This window comes from Lutjanus erythropterus, chromosome 15 (assembly GCF_056507025.1).
Source record: "Lutjanus erythropterus isolate fLutEry1 chromosome 15, fLutEry1.hap2, whole genome shotgun sequence".
Taxonomy (NCBI): Eukaryota; Metazoa; Chordata; class Actinopteri; order Lutjaniformes; family Lutjanidae; genus Lutjanus; species Lutjanus erythropterus.
Genome location: NC_139331.1, coordinates 20468691 through 20490932, shown reverse-complemented (window position 1 = coordinate 20490932; position 22242 = coordinate 20468691). Strand labels below are relative to the sequence as shown.

The window sequence follows — 22242 nt, the reverse complement described above, 5'->3', positions numbered from 1 at the left end:
TTGGAAATGTTTTTTCTTTCTTTCTTTCTTTCTTTCTTTCTTTCCTTTTTTTTTTTTTACATATCGCTATGCATGAAAGGGAATAAAGGTCACCTTTTTCCATCCAAATACTCACTGACTGAGTTCACCAGGTGCAGCCAGCTCAGGGGTCACAGGTCATAACACATCCTAGTCAGGAATCCCTTTGCTACTGCCAACAATCACAGGAACCATATTGTTCTCTATGGGGAATTATTGTATGAGGGCTTAGAGATGGGAATTACAGAAAAGTTGCCAAAGTGTTTATGTGATTATATCACAGTTATGTCACCAAGTCTGACATAATCAACAGAACTTGTCCCACTGATTCCGTGATTGTTGTAAACCTCATTAAACTCTCCTAAAGTTGTGGTTTGGGGTTGTTGTGGGGCTTTGGGTAAGTAAGTTCACAAAGTGTTTGTTAAGACTTAAGATGTTAAAGCAATGGTCCCAAAAACTCAAACTCATTTTGGCCAATGGATAATGCAGATACCACTATATCCACATTTTTTCAACCTTATTGCAGAGAACATCAAGTTCCACTTGTAGTGGAATGAACATATTAGTCTGCCTGCTCTTAGCATGTTAGCCCATGGAAGATGCAGACATAAAATACATTTTTCAAGATGTCTGGTATCTCATTTGGTGGAGTGTTTTTTTTTGGGTGCTTGTCTCTATCTCGTCTCTCTCTTCAACTCCTTGCAGTTTTCATGCATTATGATGCATTCAGTTTGAATTGTGAAACTGGAATTTCGTTGCCAATTTCAGCAATATGTTGGTGTTCACGTTTGCTGTCTGCTATAGTACGTTCTCAAATTGTTGTAAAATGTTAATAGCTGAGGATATAAGTTACACTGGCCATTCAAATTAATACAAAGAGCATAAATTTCACATACCATTTAGTGTGACGTCATTATATAGACTCCAGTGTCCAGGGTATGAAGAGGTTCTTTATAAAAAAGAGGATATGCAAGTGAACTAGTTCATTTTAATCTCTGAAAACTAAACTTTGAAGTAGTTCTTGTGAAGTATGTGAACTTACACAACACAGCTGTAAGTGAAATACAAAATCTTTCCTAAGAAACAGCAAGAGGACTAGTAAGTCGCACTGGCCAGTCATTTGCCCATTACCTCCTACAGTACTATGTTTCTTGGTCTCTACATATGGATATTTCAGCCTTTCAAATCCTTCAATATGCAGAGATCTCTGGTAACAGCAAAGCCAAGCACATGTGAAATCAGAAAGCGCAGATGACTCAAGATGTTGCATAACCACTGGGATGATTAAAGTGATGATTTTAACAATTGTGTTGCCTGCAGCTGTTTTTCCTCTGAAACAGTAGAGTGCAGGTGTCAGGGAGGTTTTATTTTGATCCCACCCTACACACCCAGCGAATGCTATAATAGAAAGAAAATGTCTTGACTAAACCACATTCCAGACTTAGTGTTTATTGTTCAGGAAAATGTTATTTTATTCTTATTTGAGTCTTAAATACTGTATGTACAGGTGGTGTCCTACAGCTCCTGTGCTTACAAATGTGCAGGGTGGGTAAATGCTGTGGTATTCAGTGGGGGGTCTTCCATCTTAACATAACACTTCAACACCTCAATACACAGCAGCATGAAGCACAAAGGTGTTGAATGACAGACTAGAGGAGGAGAGAGGCCAGATCAAATGTAGCGTTTCAGGTTTAAAGTTTGAGGTTTGAGGCCAATTGTGGCAGTGGGTTCAGCAAATGGAGCGCAGTCTCTCCACTTCCCCGGGTGGATTACAGGAGCTAAATAAAGCTGTTGTAACTCCAGGGTGGATGGCCTTTGTTCCGTTCATCAGCACTTTGCATTAGTCACTACACTTCAAGGCCACTGTATTATCCTTTTACTACAAAAGGTGCTTTTTGTGGACCCATTAAAGGTGCTGTAGGTAATTGGGTGGTGCTTTTTCAGCTTTGGTCTGTCATTATTTGAGTATATGTGTGGCAAGTAATCATGGTCGTGCTGTGCGACCGGAAGGCTGCCAGTCCTTTTTTTTGCTGGGAAAATCTAAGAGGTGGCAACATGACACATTGTGGTTTCCGTAAACATTCATTCTGCTGTCTGGAAAGAGATACAGAAGTATCCGCTGCCACACCACCAGACTACAGAGCAACTTCTTCTCTGACTCAGACTCTGAGGCTGCTTAGTTAATCAGCAGTCCACTATGTCAAATAGTTTGATTGAACAGATAATACACTATTTTCTTTATGATAACAATAATGAAAACAGTCACTATTTGCATTCCTGCAATATCTCATTAACGCACCTGCTAATGTCCCCCCGTGGCCTCCTTCACAACTTGAAGGCAGCTCAAGCAAGACAAGTGCAACATTGTAATTTTCCAATAAAAAGCAATGACAAGTCCTATACTGTAAGCTGCTCAGCTGTTTATAACTGTCAGTGTAAAGCTAAGCCTGTTATCTTGAAAACAAAAGTCTACTGCTCTGACAATAAACACTCTGGCGTTGGAGTTCAGTGACTGCCTGTCTCATTGCCTGCCAAACTCAATGAAGTTATTGCTCAGTTTAACTGTTTTGAACATCTACTAAAAGATTATTAAAGCGATTGTTCACCCAAAAATGAGAGAGCTTCAGCGGAAAATGGTGTTGCAGCCAAATCCAGTGCAATTGAAGTGAACGCTGACCAGTTTTAAATGTAAAAAAAACCCACAAAATATCTCCATACTACTTGTGTGGTGTAATCCAAGTGTCCGTAAGACACAACATTAAAATTTGACCCAAAATGACGCCATTTCACCATGTCCTCGGACAAAGTCAACTGTATGCATAACAAGTCACTATTTCTGAGCAGATATCTCTCTGTTTTCTGAGTTGCTTCCAGGTAGCATGTAAACACAGGTGTGAAGGTATCGCAAGATCTCGTATATCTCGTGGCCTGCCGCTTGGGCGAGGGCACCATGGCTGTGACTGTGGCATTAGCCGAGAAGCCAGTATTTCAACTTGGCATGTTTCCTTAGTATCTGTTGAAATATCACGGTCATTTTATGATTAATTGCACTACATATTATGGATTTCTCCTTTAAATATGGTCTTAAAATTATGATATCTGAATTAAAAGGAGGATAAGGATTAAGAGGATATTACTATGTATATTTAGTAGTCACTATTTTATAGGAAGATATGTAACAGACATTATTAGATAGGTGGATGACAAAATTCAAAAGAAAATTCTGTACAAAGTTTTCTAATGTGGTGGGGATTCTTAATGTGGTAACAACATCCTGACATGCAGCCTAAAAAGGGTTGGAGAGTAAACGTGTGGGTGTTTGTTGACAACTGGCAGAGATGTGTGAGAACTGCAGCTGGTATTAAGATGTCTAGCCTTCAGTGTTTCCACATTGTAATAATCCATAATAAGTCATGCTGGCCTGTCATAATTAATAAGAATGACTGAATAATTTACTTCATGGTTTTTAAAAAGGCTGAAACTTCAGAGTGTAGCCCATGAATGTTGTATTTTCTTCCCTCCTTTCGATTGCTACAGAATAACAATGAGTCATCCTAAACTCAGTTCATAAAAAGTTCTTACTGAACTATGTCTGGTTAGTCTTTCTTTAAAAAACACCGGCTTACAGCAAATTGTGTGTTTCTTTTCTTCTTTTGAATAAACTGAAGAAGAGCTTGGTTTTGTGCACGAGAAGGGATGTAGCCACCATGGCCACAGACACTTAAACATCAACAGAAAATCTGTGTCAGAGGGCACCACTGTGCAGAATGCAGTTTCAACAGTGAGAAGGGGTCTTCATAGACTGTTCATGTTGCATGTTGGGTTCGGGTAGGTATTTTACAGATCTGCTTTTCTAAACGTTTGGACCCATAAAGACATCAGTGATCTGTAGGAAATTCATTTTTTTTCTAGCAAAATTCAAAATTCAAAATGCCTACTAAACTGTTTACATATCTACTGAAAATGAATATTCCACCAATATTCCAGTTTATCCATGCAGCGATGCATACCTCAATTATGGAAAAGTGGAATGGTTGGGATCAATTGTGCTATTTTGCTGCTTTACTTGTGGACACAATCTCCCTCTTTTCATTTGTTAAATCTCTCTGTCATGTCAGCATTGTAATTTTTATGCTTATCCAAAACCTGTTGATATCAAATTATTTCATAATATTTAAGAGTAAGTGAAATGTGGGCTTTTCTTTTGTGCATGCAACCCTACCCCTGCCTTGCAAACTGCGGAAAGAAACGAAGTGAGACTCATAGCATATCCCATGTGTTGATCGGAAGATGTTGCATTCAGAATAGGGCCTAATTCAGAACGGAATATGCTGTCTACATGACCTTTATCAAATTCAGAATGAAGTGGAAAGTTACTGTGCATGTAAAGGGCGTCAGTAACTGTTCAGGACCACCCTGAAAGTTGTGCAATAAATTCAGCAGAACTTCCAAACTTATGAATTTCACTGAGACTAAGAGTGGTGTTGATACACTTTAGTCTGATGTGAGGTCACAGTTTTTAGTTTTGATGTGTTGTCTTCCTGCTTATTTGTCTACCAGTTGATTTTTTTTTTCAGGCTCTGTGTCCTGAAGCCAGTCAGCCAATGTCAAGGTTTGTGTCGGCCTAATATTTGCTCTGTGTGTTGTTTAAGAGGTCAGTCCAGATCAGAGAGGTCAGGCAGATCAAGCTGAGGAGCAGACGTCTGTCACATTCCTCATGTGGCCCTCATCACAGAGGCGATGTGTGCCTCTGCACAGAGAAAGGCCTGAAAGTACAACTCTGTTTGTGCTTTGGGGGAACTGGGCAATAATTTTGAGTTGAGCATGTTCAGGTGTTGAGCTTTGGGGTGACAGTAGATGTGATGAAAGCTGGTTGTTTTTGTGTGGTCTGATTGGAAGAAATCTACATAGGTCGGGTCTTAGGTCGGACCAGTTTGTTTAATATAAAATAAGATCTAGACTTGATAAACAATGAATTTAAACCTAAATTAAAACTGATAAAATAGCTCCAATCTGGCAAACAAAAGCACAGACAATGTTTGAGAATTTTAACAACTATTTATTGTCTTGGAAGTATGTAACAAAATAATTGCTATGAATAAAAACAGCATTTTTGCTTTGTACAACTAAGAAAATGTTTACAGACAAGCAAATCTAATTGTACAAAAATAATGGTAACAATGATACACAATAACAAAGAAGGTAAAAACGATAAAGAACAGAACATCCTCACGTCAGTGTGCAAACCGTTTATACAGATGGACATGTGACCTTTGGGAAGGTAACAAATCCTGATAAATTATTTAAATAGCATTTATCTACACACACGCTCACACACAAATCAACCTCTCACAAAACAGCTAAGACAAAACAGAACAATAATTTATCTGCTAAAAACAGCATTGGACATACATGATAAAGCAAAAATTATTTATAAAAAAAGAAATCTCCCATTTTACTGTCATTTTCACTGGCATAGATCACGGGATTGGGAGCTCAATGTCTGTTTTTTAGATATGAAATGTCGTACTATTTACAGCTCATGCTACAGTAGCACTAAGATGTCCATCATTTCAAAGGAATATGAAAAAGTACTTAGGTTGTGTTTTCGTTTGATCAAATTATACAACAGCAATGAGGTAATATTTGTACATCAAAGAATTCCTTTGTTTTTCATCTCTCTCTGAAGAAAAGGCACACAAGTCACATACACTTCATGCTAAATAGCCCTATCTGAAGAATACCTAATTCACTTTGTACAAATGGGAGATAAAAAGAGACTGACAAGAGAAAGCGTCCTGCGTCTGACACCTGGCTGGTCAGTTTTCATTGTGAAACTGGAAGGGTTTTTTTTTTCTAACTTTTTCAAAGCATTCAAATTTCTTTTGCTGCCTACATTGTAGGCAAGAGTCAATAAATTACATGTATTTACATAATTTCAAATCGAAATTCTCAAAATCTCTTCATTGACCAAGGTTTTAATGTAAGATGGGGAGTATTTTGGAAGCCATCTCAGCTCTAGCAATTTTCTTTAAAACAGAGTCTGCATATTTTTTCTTACTGATTTGTTATGGAAACGCTGTCACTTCCATCTCACCCTGAGAGTTGTTTAGTTAACTAACATCAACAAAGTCCAAAAGATAGCTAACCTAAATTGAATTTTGTATTTATCTTCTCCATAGTTCTTCTCTACAGAGATTCTTAGGTAGTTGCGTAAAAGCACTTTCTTGTTCCATCCATAGCCAGTCTTCCACATATAGAACATGCATGAACGCAAACAACCACAATATCATGTTCCCCTTATTTCTAACTCGCTCCACTCCCAACCATTTGTCCTCAACAACAAAGATTCCTAAAAAAATGCTGTCTTCATCCTTTGAGTCCTCAAAAAGTTGTATCGTTCAGAATCTACATCCTGGCAGATCTAGTAAAGCAAAGGGAATATTTCATCAGTTTTTTCTTTGGGATGTCCATCCATAAGGTAAGTTAGAAAGGCACACAGGCTGAAGAAGTGAGATAGAAAGAGAGAGAGATGTAAAGGCTTGGAAGTGCATAGTTGTCTATGGGGAGCCGTTTCGGCGCAGAGATGAATGAGGTCTTTCAGAGAGCAAGAAAGCAGGCAGAGCTGGGATAGAAAGGTGTTTGTGTCCTACTGGCAAAACTAGACGGTTTGTTTTCTTTTTTTTCCCGAGCTCTCCCTGCTCTCGTGGATGCTAAGGGTGGAGGAGAAGGGGCTCTCTGATCCTCAACTGGCAGTCAACAGGTTGGTGCTCTGCCCGAACCAGCTTCAAGCTACCCTGAGGCCGACCACATGCCCTTCGCCCCGTCCGAGTGTGCGTGCCGCAGAAGAAAGAGTTGCGGAGATAAATCGGTCCCTGGACTTTGCATCAGAATACATAAGTTCATACTTTATACAAAAAAGGTGCATTCCTCAGAGCTTCCTGCGCCGTGCGTTTAGGCATCTGTTAAAGGAAAGACATAAAAAAGAGTTAGATATGGCCTCTTCGGAGACATCTTGATTTTAAGAGACAAAAATCAAATTCTTTCTGGGAATCTGCTCACATAAATCCTTACCTCTGCATTCATACTTGAGGTCTGAGAAGTATACCATCTCTTGTGAGAAGACAAAAAGACCTAGCCTGCCACCCGCATATGTCTTGTCATAGATGCTACCAGAATCTGCCATGATTTTCTTGCCCTCGTACATCACAACTCTGTCAGAAGAAAAGAAAAAAATAAAGTTGGTGAGGTGTAAAGCTTGGGATTTCAGAGTCAAAATACATGTAAAAAGTACACATCTTTGTTGACTAGTTAATGTCCTCTGCCCACCTAATAAGTCCTGTTCTTGGTCTGTGGATCAGATGCCATCTGTAGGCAGTGAAGTCTTTCCATCCAACATTCTTAGGGTCATGCCACAGAGTGCGGACCTAAAGTGTGGGGAAATAAACATCCATGAGTTCATCTTCTTACACAGTCATTTTATTGGGTAATAGAGCCTCCAGAAATCCAGCAAAATTTCTTACCTGTCCTGGGGTATTCCCTGTGTGCCAGAGGGCGTTCCTGAGGTGCTCTCCTGGGCCAGTGGTTGAGTTGACCACTTTAATGGACAGGCCAGAGTAGCCCTGTGCCTTGGTGGGTTTATTCGACCAATATGTCTGTGTAATCTGTTTCCACATCACGACATAGAACCTGGAACTTGACTGGTAGCCAAACACAAAGCCGGCGTAATCATCATCCCTCTCTGTGTTGATGAAGAAAGTGCCACTGAAGTCCACGGAATTGAACTCATGGTAACCTGAGGGAAAAATGCAAGTTGGAGGTCAGAATTCAGTGCAGAGTTTCAACTAAATAACGACTTAATGCACTTGAAAAATTGGGTTCATTTTGTAGATCACAACACACTGTCTACTTACCAACAGCAATGCCAGGGTCGCAGTTGACAGTCTGGACCAGCTCTTTGCCCTGATGGCGGACAACCCAGTTAGGATCAATCTGTGAGGTACCTTTGGGATCCAGAGGAACCATCTGGAATTTGCGGAAGTCAGTCTCACTAATGTCAAAGTTCTCTGGACAAACGTCGTAGATGTCAGGCACATTGTCTTGGTCAAAGTCATCTTTGCAAGCATCTCCACGACCATCACCTGAAAAAGATGCATATTCATTAATGGTAGAACCCAAAGTGTTTCAAAGATCTCCAGACATGCTGTGAGCTTTCAACAGTTACTCTTTGACCACCAGATATTCCATGTAAGTGGCCCCCTGTCGCCACCAAGTTTTATCCCTATAATGTGAGCTGTTACAGTTTGACAAACATCCTGATTCCTTCATGCCTTTTAGTTCATCATTCTATGAAAACAGTGACGCTTGTGCACAGCACACAGAAAGGTTTTGTTAGTTGCTTTAAAATGTATTTTATGTATTTTTTTATTTTTTACACAAGTTTAGATTTAGGCCACCAAAAATTATTTCAGCCACCAAATATCGCCTATCCCTCTTTTAGGGTTGAAACATGGTCCATTTTGCTCACCATCAGAGTCCAGTTGGTCAGGGTTGAAGGCCAGTCTGCAGTTGTCCTTGTCATCAGGGATGCCATCATTGTCATCATCATGATCACAGGCATCTCCCTTGCCATCTTTGTCATGGTCAGCCTGGTTGGCGTTGGGGATGTAGGGGCAGTTGTCCAGGTTGTTCTGGTGTCCATCCTCATCGATGTCCTGGTTACTGTCACACTTGTCTCCCACACGGTCATCATCTGAATCCACCTGCAATGGTACAAAGGTTTGGTATCAGTTACAACTTTAACTATACCTTAAGGGGACAATGAAGTATTAGCACGCTAACAGGTGATTAGATTCCATCATGTTTTTTTCTGTCATTGCAATGCTTCCTGTCACCATTGTTGTTTCATCTATTCTCTCCTGCTTTTCTTAAGAACCTTCCATGGGCTGAAATCACTCTGCCTCTGTAAAGCTGCCAAGCTCAATTTGTCAGATCTGTCAGCAGCTTTCAGCTACTGAAAATTAAACATCACGCCACATGACTGTTGCTCTTCCTACTCCAATTTGCCTGTTGAGCACCTCTAGCATCCTCAGTGAAGGGCAAAGTCATGCTAGACCTACTTGGCAGGACTAGGCATACCCTGCAGCGTTAACAAAGAATAGGGGCAAGGGAAGGAGATGAAGAATGGGAGCCAGAATGGGATGTGAGGATTTGGATGAACATGTGGAATCCAAATTCCTACTGTCAAAAATCTCAATTAGATGACAACTTTAGAAGTGGGCATTTTTGTGCAGTTTTTGTGGTCTTTGGAACAGCAGATAACATTGCTGCATCCATGTCTAGACGTGTCTCTGTTTGCCTTTAATTACATTATAAAATTCACGCTTTAAAACCACAACGGTACAGATTAAGACTCACCCCTCCTTCCAGTCACCATCCTTTTTCTGAGTCCTGCTGTTCAACACATTCCTATTTCTCAGTGTAGCATGGCACAGGTGGACTGAGCTGGCCTGTGGTGCACAGAGGGCGTGCACACAACCCATTCCGCAGTAACATCCAGCTTGGGGCCTCTTCCCTCACATTAGCTAGCTAACGTCAATGGGCCATTGAAAAGACCCCTAGCCCCCCACCACGCCTTATTGAACTGATGTGCCCTTGAGCTGCATACAGGATTTGCTCCACCTTTACATAGCGTGATAACGCTTAGACAGCTACACAAGGCTAATCACTGAGGTTCTGTCTCAATTGAAAGACAGATATATGCTGAGCTATAGAGAAAGGCAGGGAGATGAATGTGGATTATTGTTGGTGGGTGAGGTGGAAGGAAATGGGGAAAGGCAGTATGTGTCCACACACCTGATCAGGATTATGTTCCAGAGGGCAATTGTCGCACATGTCTCCCACTCCGTCCAGATCTGTGTCTCTCTGGTCGACATTGTACACATAGGGGCAGTTGTCCTTCTCATTCAGTATGCCTGGGGAATGAATGGAAAAATATGCTATTAAAAGCCAGAACACAAGTCCAAAATTACTCAAAAAGCATGGCCAGACGTCAGCACTAGTGCAATTTAAAATTTTAATCATCATGATAAGCGTGTTTAGTTGCTGGACAGTTTGTACCGTAAGTTTTACAAAATGTGGTAATCAAAGTAGCTGTCTTCCAGATGCAGGCACAGCAGCAATGTGGGTTAGTCTTGCATGGGTAAAAACATTGATCTCACAAAAGAAATGAGGCCATTTTAAATTGTTGAGAGGTTTTCAATATTAAACTTATATAAATAATTTAGGAGTGTGTATCAGTGCTTTTTGAACATTTTTAGCAAACTTTGACAATACAGTGAAAATAATGATAACCATGATAACTTTGGTCTAAAATTGTGATACAAACTGTTCATATGGTTTCAATGGTTTCCAATTGCAACTCTTAACAGAGACAAGAGGGAAGTGTGATGGTTCATTCCTTAGCTACTTCCATCATTAGCTCTGGAAAAACAAAATGTATTTAATTCTTTTTTATCACTTGCCTTATTGGCAAGTAAGCTTCTGGATTTTCTAGCCTGACGTAGCATTTTACTTACCCTGTTGGGCTAGTGTTAAAATCACCATGACAAGATATTTGGAAGGTCTTTGTAAATATAGTTACTCATAATAATCCAACCTAATCTGTGCTCTTGGAAAACATTTTCTGGTTTACCACAAACCAAATATCATTTCATGCATTCTATCAGGCATGCAAAGCCATGTCCCTTCTGGTGGACCACCAGGGAAACTTACTGGGGGAAAATTTCATGTGCATTGTTTTTATTAAAATTTTCATTTCTCACCATCTCCATCGATGTCAACTGCACAGGCATCACCCTCTCCGTTGTTGTCTGTATCCGTCTGGTCTGGGTTACTATTGTAGGGGCAGTTGTCACAGCGGTCACCAACATCATCACGGTCATAGTCATACTGCCTGGGGTTGTACACGAATGGACAGTTGTCCTGAAAAAAGAGAAAGAGTTGAGGGTGGGATTTCAGGTGCAGTGCTTGCCATTTTCCATCTGAGCCTGACTGGATCTCTTTACAGATAGAGAGTGATGCAGGATGAAAAGGTGCTTTATTTATAGGTCCTGTCCCAAATCTAATCTTGGGATTAGCAAACACACAGTGCTGCTCCTTCAGAGCTGTGTCTCAGTGATGGAATTTGAGGTTTTGGCTCAGGCAACATTTGCTTTCCTGCTGAGGCTCCCCTTCACTTCCCCCTCTACACCTGCCTTCTTATTAGACAGCATGACTGATGAATGCACAGACACAGTTACAGTCACAGAACACACATACACTCTTCACTTACCCTGTCATCAGGAATGCCATCATTGTCATCATCGTTGTCACAAGCATCTCCAATGCCATCCTTATCATAATCTTCCTGCCCAGAGTTGGGGAGGTTGGGACAGTTGTCCTGAATAACAGATAACACAGTTAGACACTCAGAGAATATAACAAACATAGGAGTAATTTGATTTTCACTCTGCAAAAACATTTTACTAAGTGACTTTGCTTCAGAGATCACATTTTTATCATATTAGAGCCTTGCTGCCACTACACCACTACATACCTTTTTGCAGTGGTAGGTTGCATTCTCCACACACACCAAGTCAGCATTGGGCCACCCATCCAGATCTGTGTCCTCCCCGCAGATATGGCCATTGCCGGCATAGCCAGGCTTGCACTCACAGCGGTACATGGGATCGGCAAAGTGTCCGAGATAGTTGCAACGGGCGTTTTTGTTGCAGTCATGGCTTCCATCAAGGCAGGGATTACGCGGCGTGCACACCTGGAGAGGATGAATAGTTTGAACGATCAGTGATCAGGCAGGGTCCACATTCATGACATTCTGTTCTTCGAAAGGGCAGATATTGATCAAAATAAACGAGAATGGTCCTGCCCTGGAGATGCAGCTGTGCTTGTACCTTACACCATCTGCAATTTCAGAAATGTTGTTTAATTCCAACACCTACTGTACAAGTAAATTGTCTACGATGTAAAGCGAAAGCTCACAATTTATGTCCTCACACTGTATAGTCTGAGCGTCAAGCCATGACGAAGTTCTCCTCAGGGAATCAATTCATGGCTCTGCCTCAACTGTCAAAGAGCCTGACACTGCACATCAAACAACTCCACATGAAGCTGAAATTCTCTTGGACTCTAAAATGAGTCACGTGGCTCAAAGATTTCAGCACAATCAAATTGTACTGAATATGCCTAGCTTTACACTGTTCAGTTGGCTCTTTATTTATCATATGTTATCTCTTTTTTATTCACTGTTCTCTTGCTGCTTAACACAAAGACAAAACTGTACCTGTTTCTTAGCAGCAGCCTGTTCCACACCTTTGCCAAATGGCTGGGGTCCTGAGTAGCGAGGGGGGCAGGGCAGACAGTTGTAGCCAGGATCTGTGTTCTCACAGCGGTGCACACCATTAAACTCAAAGCAAGCGTCTGGGACCTCCTTGCACTGTTTTTAGAATCAAAAGATCAACCAATGAGATCATTGATAGATGTTTCAGCAGGTATCTAATCATGTTTGTAGCTGGCAAAATCAAAATACAAGGTCCAAGAATTTTTTATTACCTCATCAATATCTTTACACTTGATACCATTGCCAGTGTAGCCAGCTGGACACTTTCCACACTTCCAGGAACCATCAGGGAAACTGGTGCACTTTGCTCCAGCAAAGCAGGGGTTGGACAGGCACCCATCTGAAAACATAAATATTGGCTCATTATCAGGACATCAACTCCAAGATCAAAGATATTGTGTAGATATAAACGTTTTTCATGCCAGTAATGATTTCATTGAGAAGTGAGAGACATCTGTGTGAAACAATAACTTATTTTTATTAAAGTGCACTGCAGCAAAAGATGTCAAAAACAAAAGTAATATAGTCATTTAAAGTAATATGATATATGGAACTCATTTGTATAAACTCTGTAATTGATTAAAATGCCTTACCAATTGGGCAGGCTTTCTTGTTGCACATCTGGGTCTCTTTGGCATCACCGACACACTCTTTGCCTCCATATTTTGGTGCAGGGTCATTGCACAGGCGTTTGCGAGTCTGGACACCACCTCCACAGGTGAGTGTGCAAGTGTCCCATGGTGACCAGGGTCCCCAGTTGCCGTTGACTAAGGCAAATAAAAAGAAAACATGATTGATCTCTGTCTTTGCTGTATACAACACACAAATGCCACCAGGCAAGTAGTGATGGGTATCGTTAGGATACTGATACTTATAAATACTTGATACTAATTTCTATAATTTGATGCAAAAAATTCATGACATGCAAAGATGTTAAAACATTCAGCAATCTTTCAACTGAGGTAGCTGTGGTTTAGGACTGTAGCAGCACTGGTTATCCAAGACCTTATCAATATTTTGGTACGAACCAGTACCAAGTTAGTATGGGCTCTCTTACTATTGACATTTAAAGAAATGGACTATATGACAGCTCCCCAAAAGTGAATTGCCCTCTCATGGCTGCCTGCAGTGTAAGTCATATTTATACAGTGGAGACATGGTGTCTATTTTTATTTATATCAATGCTTGATATCCGTCCCTACCAGGCAGCGAATATCAGATGGTCTGACTTACTCGGGCATGAAGACTTCTGACACTTCTCAGTTTGACGGCCCTCTCCCTCGCAGTCTTTGCCTCCAAGCTGAGGGGTGGGGGAGTTGCAGAGGCGGATACGGGTGATGACACCAGCACCACAGGTGACAGAGCAGGATGACCAGGGTGACCAATGGCTCCAGTTGCCGTCCTGCTTGACTGAAGGCAGCATAGAAAGGTCAGAGGTCATTTATCAGGAAGCAAACCACTGCGTCTTTGCATCATTTATTAAGGCGCACATATGATGACATTCAAACTACATGTAAAGGGTCTATGGACTCGTATTTGTTTGGTTGATGGGTGAGAGTTTGAAATGTTAACTCACAGCGCTTGTCACACTCCTGGAGGTAGCAGTCGCGGGTCTGCACAGACGTGCCCTCACAGTTGTTATTGATACGGTCGCAAGAGCGCCCACGCTGCTGGATGCCCCGCCCACATGACACGGAACAATGGGTCCATTCAGACCACGGCGACCAGCCGTCCTCTGCATAGTCGCTCACTGAGCAGGAGGGAGAGGGAGAGAATATGAGAGAGAGGGAAAGAGGGAGACAATAAAAGAGCTATTCCAGCGAGGCAGCACCCCCTCACAAACACCCCTGAGCCTAAATGAGGAGGGAAAGCTCTTAAAGCGGAGGGCTAATAGTGTGGATTTAGCTGGGACTTAGACAGAGACAAGGCCGTCTGTTGAGAGGGAGGGCAGAGACTGACACACTGAGAGAAGCTGGAGGAATAGAAAGAGCCACTGTCCTCAGGATGCATAGGGATGCCCCATTGGCTTAAGTTTTCCCCAAGAGGAAACAGATTTAGCAAACATGGCCCTGGGTGTGTAATGACTTCAACAAGTGGCTGAGGTCCGGATGAATGTGGCTCCCCCTGTTTATTTAGCTTTTAGGGAGGCATTGCAGCCAAGCCTGCATAGGTATGAAGAACATGTCACTTCTTATGCAGAAGATGGCTTCACTAAACAGCCGACCAATTTTCCATCCTGCTTTCACCAATTTGGCAAATTACAGCCATTTCAACTTGAAGATTCAAAGATGTTTTGGAGCACAAAGCACCTGTGTTCCAAACACATAAGCACCCTTTCATTTCCTCGGATGTTATTACAGTTAAATCAGCTCTAAAATTAACATGTTTTCTCTTGAATAGAAACCTTTACATCTGGGGAAATATTTGTGGCTGTTTTGTTGAATATGATGAATAACACAGAAACGGCTCTTTAGTGAATGGGTCAGTGTTTGAATGCTCTGTCTGTTAGTTCAACATATACATTCTAGCTTACAGGGGCCATTCATACTGTAGCCTACAGTACAGGTTTACGTAACTGTAATTACAATGTAATTTCCTATAGCTGTGTAGATTCTAACAATGAGGTGGACCTAGGAAACATAAAATACTCACGTGTTCCACAGCGCGGGCAGCACTCCCCATCAGGAACAGTAGCATTAGAACAGGGGATCAGGGGGCAGGAGATCTTGCGGCACACAGTAGCAGAGTTCTACAAAAGAACGGAGATTAAACATATAATCAGATATATGAATATAACCCAAATATAGATACATTTTCTTCAAAATCGTGTTCTCGATTTTTGAAATGGAGTTGAGATGGAGCTGCGTTAATATGGACTCTAATATTCCACAAACAATCGGGAGATTAGCCCAGAATAGAAGCAATCAGAATAAAGGTGCCTCATATAAACACCTCAGTCAGAGGAGACTGACCCGAGCCGTCCTAGTCTGAAGGAATTTTTAATCGGGTGAGGGGTGGTGTAAACCTTCGATATTCCGTTCAATATGAAAATAACGTAAATGATTATTCTGATTGTTTTTCTGTGGTTGGAGTGAATATGTTTTTCTATGCATGCCTGCTCCACTTGGGAGTAGTTGAGAAAGTCCAGATTGAAAATTACTGAGCAGAAACACATATTCTGCTTCTTTGTTCACTGGTGGCTGGCAAAGCGGAACAACCACTTCTTCTTCTTCATCTTTTGTATTTCTGGCAGGTTAGGCGTTTCACAGTGGGTGGAAATACTCTGAGGCATGTAAACACAGTTATTTGGATCACTTTGTTTAGTGTCCATGAAAACAATTAAATTGGAATTTCTAACCAGGTTTTAAACATTGAAGAAATATTGCCCATGTTAATGGAGCTATTGATGCAGAGTTGATTATTATGTAAATTTAAGTGAGTGCGTGTTGCAGGGTAATTTTTTATCCAAGTCTAAGTCCATGTCCGTGCAAACAGCTCATTAAATTCGGTGCTCAACATCTGAGTTTGCACAGATCTACCCTGCCAGAAAAACTAAAAAGCAGAATCCTGGCTGAGAACAAAGACCCCTGCAGACAACCACCTGCCCACTGGGTCAGGGGAGGGTGGGAATCACGCCAAAGTCCTAATAATGGAAGTCGGTTTCACTGTGGAGCTGGACTGGGCCCTGACTCCCCCAAAACAAGAAAAGCCAGACTGCCAGCACAACCTGTGTGGGTGCACTGAATGACTCAGGGATAACAACTGCCTCTAACTATGCATGCCAATGTTCTGCCTCCTGGATCTGATCATTGACAGGGAGGAAAGGGGGAAATACGGACAACTAGTGTATCAGTAGAAGAGGAAATCAGGAAATAACGCCAATGAATCCTCCCTGTCAAGTATTTTGTACCTGAACCCTCTTTTTTCCACTTATCAGAGCCAAGATCTTGTTCTTAATTATGATCTATGCATCACTTAAAGGCTGGTCAAGTCCTTTTAGACAACAGTTGAGTTAATCTTCTGACAGCAGACCTCTCATTACAACAGTAAGGACTGATGGCCCTCTGCCAGCCCTTCACACTACTAATTACTGACCAGATCAGTTGAGTGGTGCTAAGTGCCTGTGTGTGTGTGTGTGTGTGTGTGTGTGTGTGTGTGTGTGTGTGTGTGTGTGTGTGCGCGCGCCTCAGAGTCAGCTGTATTTCCATATAAGTGTTTGTGTGAGTAAAAACAAGTCTGATCACAGAGTGCATCCCCTCATCCCCCGTTTTATTATTCAAGGTCTCACCTGACAAGTGCACTCGGTGCAGTCATCGACCGTCCACTCATCTCTGTTCTTGTGCACGATGCCATTGTGGATGCAGACGCCGCTGTGAATACCAATGCGGTTCTTGATCAGCTTGTTCTCATCCGTCTGAGAGGGAGGTGGAGGAGGACAGACAAAACAGACATATTGTTTATTGATCATTTGAATCCCAATTAGTTGTTACCTTGGCAAAAACTACAAGTCTGAATCACAGTTTACTGTGTAATCAAGGTATGTTTATGTTTAAGAGCATAAGTTTAATGTTGTTTATGTACTTATACAAGAGCTGTGTGCGATTAGTGGACTAAATGATTAATGCACTACCCTGGCTAATCAGCACCAGAAATATCTTGGTTAAAATCAGTGTAGGTTAAACTAATCATTAATATTTTATTCATGTACAACCCTGGTTAACTGTAGCCCCCCTGCACTAATGCCCTAATGTTGTAATCCAGCAAGGTGGAAAGTGGGACAGATTACATCTCATAAAAACTGGTGCAGGTTGGTAGCATTTTGATCTAGAAAATTAAATTAAGTTTGTGTAGAATAAACTGACAAATAATCACTCAGCTGGAGCAATGCATAAATACATTCAACGCATGGACGTTAACCTGCAAGGAGAGCAGGCTACTGCTGCTAGCACTGCTAATGTTAGCCACACTGTGTGGCACCTAACATTATAATATCATACATGACATTGTACGCTGTGATCCTGCTAAAAAGATAACATATTTAGTGAGTTGTTGTCCTGCTTTGTAGATTAATGTGCAGTGTTCATAAGGGCAGGTGCAAAGTTCAACACATTTCAGTGGAATTAAAAATACAATTTAGTAATTCAAATGGCTCTTAATACAGGTAATTTTTTTTGGGACAATATTTAAGTGCTCAATTTTGACTGTTCTGAATGCTTTCTTACTTTTAAACAAGTCGAATAGTCTAAATTAAAACTCCTGTTTAATCAAAACAGAGTTATATACATGAGATAGACAAGTTCATCGTTAATCCGAACAAACACAACAAACTATGAACTTTCTGAAAACAATTTTGAACTGATGCCATAAAATATATTTAAGTTTGCTAACATAAGAAGGTAGTAGCTTTGGGTAATTAAAGACAGGGCAATCCATAATAACATTTCAGAGGTTTCAAAGCTTCAGTGTCTACCTGTGAATATTCAAAGCTTTGACTGCTGAGCAGAATCAGATAGAGCTATTCACTACAAAATACACCATACCTCAACAGGTTCTCTTCTTTTCTAAGCAGTACAAATATTCCTAACCTAATTTGATTAACAATAAACATGCTTTTACACTGCAAAATTTGACATATATTAGAGTTACCACATCTCCGCAGCTGACTATACAGAATGTGACTCATGTTATTTTGCTCGATAACTGTACACAGGTGGTGATGGTCACTCAGAGACCAGACGACACACAAACACACACAGACAGACAGGCAGACGGTCTCTTGCACTCTGCCACCAGACGGTCTGGTGGGTTTCCTCCTTACCAGCTGGCGGAGTTCATTGGACAGCTCCTTGACCACCACACCAAGGCCCTTCAGCTCCTTAAACATACTGACCAGGTCCTCACAGGAGAAGCCACAGACCATCTGCAGGTCTTCACCAGAACAAAAACACAGCGAGAGATTAATTAGTCTAGTGTGGTCAGTTGATTGGTTATTGGTCAATTAATCTAGTCTCTAGGCTGGAGTCTAAGCAACAGGAAGGAGCCAGTATAACAGGGGGGAGTCCACAACATGTTGGAGCAGTATTTACCTTTAGTCTTATGTCCGGTGTACTCTGTTCTGATGGCTGAGGAACCGTTGAGATTGTCCAGGATCATGGTGTCAGTCGTCATAGCTGAAGCAAGAACGGTAGCCATAATCAAATCACATATCTGCACACAATATTATGAAAATATTCCACATTGCTATAAATTATTATTAAAAGTAATAAGCTTATAGTGCACAGCCCAGAGAGCATACTTTGAGACCACAGTACTGTGAGATATTTGTAAACTGGCATTCCTGTGTGACAAGTGGTAAACTGCTTCACAGGGAGGGTTTTTATGTAGAAATCGCTGAGCAAATAAAGTATATACATATTTCTTTGATAAGCATTAGCTCGATTTGGCAGGCAGTATATGAAGCAGATGAATGATGAGTAAACACACAAGATGTCAGATTACTCACAGCTTTGGCAGCCTTTGTTGCGGAGGATGGCATCCAGTGTTGTTCCAAACACAAACCGCACGTTTTGTAGGACTCCCTGCAAGCATCAAAGTGCAGTTTAGGCTATAATCCACAACATCAGGGAAAAAAAACTCTAGTTATTAGGGATGGATATCATTAACATTTTACTGATACAGATATGGCTTATTGGCACAAATACTTATCAGGAGTCTTATTGGTACTATTAATCTTAATTTGGTACAAAAAGATCCAACGCTTATTATTTATTATTACTTTTTTGCATAAATAAGTTAGTTTAGCAAAGTCAGCCCACGCTTCTTCTTTTTTTTTTTTTAACTCTGTGCCTTCCCAGCTTTTTTTTTTTTTTTTCATTTTTGTAATGTAACACAAATACCAATAGCAGCATTACATGTCCAGAAGTTTATCAATATTTCCTGATCAGTCAGGAACCGATTGATTATTGGTCATCGACACTCATCCTTATATAAAGCATAAAAATTATCATTCAGTCCTGCAACATGTGCGTTTTTACGCATTCGGAAACAATTACGCATTTGTATTTTAAGCAAACAACAAAAGAGACATCTGTGAATTCTACACCCCAGTCTCTAATGGTCAGTGCTCTCACCATGAACCTGTCCTTCACGGCTCCCTTGCCGACCCTGAGCTGTGCGCTGGCCGGGGTCTCGGGCGTCAGGATGTTCTGGATGGGCGCATCCAGCTCAGCGGTGTTCACCTCATCGCATCCCGCGTACAGCTGCGCCCGATCCTCCTGCACGAACAGCGTGATGTTCTTCCAGTGTCCCGTCGCCAGGTCGACATCTTCGATGGAAACCAGCTGCTGCTTGTTCTCGGTGGAGAAAACTATGTCCAAGGTGTTCGCCTTGCCGTTGGAGACGATCTCGAACACGGGTCCGGAGCCGTCGAGCTTCTCCACGGTCAGCAGGCTGCCCCTGGTGCGTTTGAACTGCTTGAAGTTGAGCAGGAGGAGGAATCCCCTCTCGGCATGGATGGAATCGATCAGGTCCCTGAAGGAGCTCTCGGGGACCGGGGGGATCAGGTCCGGGTTGAGGATCTTGTAGGCGGGGCTGTACGGGTCGTCTCCCTTCACCAGGGTCACCCCGTGGTTCTTCTTGGGGACTTGGACAAGCTCGAACAAATCATATACGCTATTGTCGTCTCGACTCTCTGCGGGGGAATAATAAGAAGCAGTCAGCCTTTGTCTGCCAGTGCAGACACCAGACTCTCATAATAAATTTAAAAAATATATATTTCCTGTGTGAAAAGTGAACTAATATTCAGAAAAGTTCAAGCTCACCTGCGACTCTTGCACTCTCGCAGCTCCAAAGCATCAATAGCAAAAATATCCCTGTCAGCTTCATGGTGAAACACCAACCTGCTGCTGCCTGCGATAAATAACGACAAAAAACAAATCTGACCATTTATAACACAAATATCAACACATCAACGTGCAACAGGTTGCAAACATGCAAAAAAATATTAAAGTTGGTCACAAATGAATAATTTCAGTCAGTGCAGCTGCAGAAACAGTCACATTCCGCAGAATAATTGTCACTCACCTGCTTCACGCTGAACAGCAGACCAAATAATTCAATAAAATCCCCGCAAAATATGTAGAAATCCAGCAATAAATCCCCAAGAATGAATTTATGGCGAATTATTTCAAAGAAAAAAAAAAGTTCCACCGTGAAAAGAAGACAAGTAATAAAATCTTATTCTTGATTGAGAACTTGTCCCCGCTGGTGTCGGCCGCTAAAAAACTCCCTTTTAAGCCGAGGGGGACAAAGTGCTATTTAAATAGTTTGATGCCATTCCTAAGAAGTGGCCTCGTCCAATCACGATGAGGGGAGAAAAAGGGACGAGCTTATCCTCTTAGCTCCCAGTGAGGGAGAGAGAGACGCACACACTGAGGGACCAGCTTCACTGTGCTGCTCTCAGACTTTTAATGGACCAGTGTGTTTCTCTCAGAGTCCATCCATCAGTCCTCACAAGCGTTTCCACCTCACAGATTCTCACAAGCGCCCTATAAACTGTTCCTACAGTGTAGTGCACTCAGCCTGCGGCCCATCACATGCACATCTGCAACTTATTTAAGGTCTTTTGTTATACCTTATTTCATGTGATGCTACTTTACATCTAAAATGAGACACTACATCATCAATTTGTATCATTTAGAGTTTTTCGTTATGTATCCTCAAGAATACTATAGAATTACTCTTCCTCCTAATTGATTAAAATGTGCAGTAAAAATAGCATTGCATTTTTTCATGTCATATATCAGGTCTGAATAGTAGCAGGTTTCAGTATTGGATTCCAGTATGAGCCACAGTTTGTTGCAGTTCCAGCTCTGACCGCTAGGAGCCGACGTGAGTTCACTGGAGAGGTGCCTGAGGCAGCTCACCTGAACTGACACACAATTTCACTGTTTATGTTGAGTCTCTCGATGAATTTTGAATCAATTAATATTCTTTTGCTCAAACTGGTGGTAATGTTTTGAACCACATTTTAAGTCCTTTATAGTCCTTTATATATACATATATTTTTTCATTAATATATATATTAGAGATGTGACAATACCAAGAGTTCACAGTATGATAGTGCCATAAGAAAAAGTTCACAATATGATATATAATGCGATATTAAAACAAAGAAAATTTACATCTGGAAAAAATATCTGTTATTAATAAATAATAAATCTCATGTGAAAAGAATTTTTTGTCTGTATAAAATTTATTTTTCCTTTTTAACTAGGGATATTAATTATTGATCATTATTCAATTAATCACCTTTGAGAATTTAACTGATTAAAAATCAGTAGGCATTGTTCTGTCTGGCAGAGACATTTGTTGAAAAAGCAAACTTAAACTTCTACTTAAAATGAAAACAAATAACAAAAAAGAATAAAATGAAAATGAAGCAAAACCCCCCCCCAAAACTATGTTTAATTAATTATTAATGAGATACTGATTAATTGCCGCTTTAGTGCTTCCATTTTCTTTCTCAAATAAAATAAAAGTAGCCAGCTGTGACCTAAACAGGCAAAAAATGAATCGTCTTTGGCAATGATTGCTTGAATAATGTGTGTACAAATTGCAAAACAAACCCAATACAGCAGTCATGAACTGTCATTTTACAAAATAAAATTAAAAATGATAAAATAAAAATAATTAACCATTAATATAGTATGGTATTACAGTCTAATATGGTACTGAGACTTTTTTTTATTGTGATATTGCAATATTTGATATATTGTTACATCTCATGTATTGAAATTTTATTCCCATTAGTCAAGCACCTGTCTAAT

The 22242-nt window shown here is 40.9% G+C and overlaps 1 protein-coding gene across 1 annotated transcript; it reads right to left on the bottom strand.

Annotated features, from left to right (window-relative positions):
- Positions 1-5056: 5056 nt before the first annotated feature.
- On the bottom strand, positions 5057-20716 carry thbs1b (thrombospondin 1b). The gene is made up of 23 exons (XM_084738261.1): positions 20498-20716; positions 20236-20323; positions 19546-20105; positions 18918-18993; positions 18502-18585; positions 18234-18343; positions 16704-16829; positions 15068-15164; positions 13992-14165; positions 13649-13825; positions 13009-13182; positions 12628-12755; positions 12359-12511; positions 11615-11833; positions 11351-11458; positions 10842-11001; positions 9874-9992; positions 8546-8780; positions 7932-8159; positions 7542-7813; positions 7348-7445; positions 7093-7232; positions 5057-6980 (listed from the first exon to the last, which is right to left on the bottom strand). The coding sequence occupies exons 2-23, from the start codon at positions 20297-20299 to the stop codon at positions 6973-6975; spliced, it is 3510 nt and encodes a 1169-aa protein (XP_084594387.1). The 5' UTR covers positions 20300-20323; positions 20498-20716; the 3' UTR covers positions 5057-6972.
- Between the last annotated feature and the right edge of the window lie 1526 nt (positions 20717-22242).

Coding starts and splice junctions, on each gene's coding strand:
- thbs1b (XM_084738261.1), bottom strand. CDS start 20,299: ATGAAGCTGACAGGGATATTTTTGCTATTGATGCTTTGGAGCTGCGAG. Junction 18,344..18,501: donor CACCGGACATAAGACTAAAG/GTAAATACTGCT, acceptor GTTCTGGTGAAG/ACCTGCAGATGGTCTGTGGC. Junction 11,834..12,358: donor AGGCTGCTGCTAAGAAACAG/GTACAGTTTTGT, acceptor CATCCTCTCCAG/GTGTGCACGCCGCGTAATCC.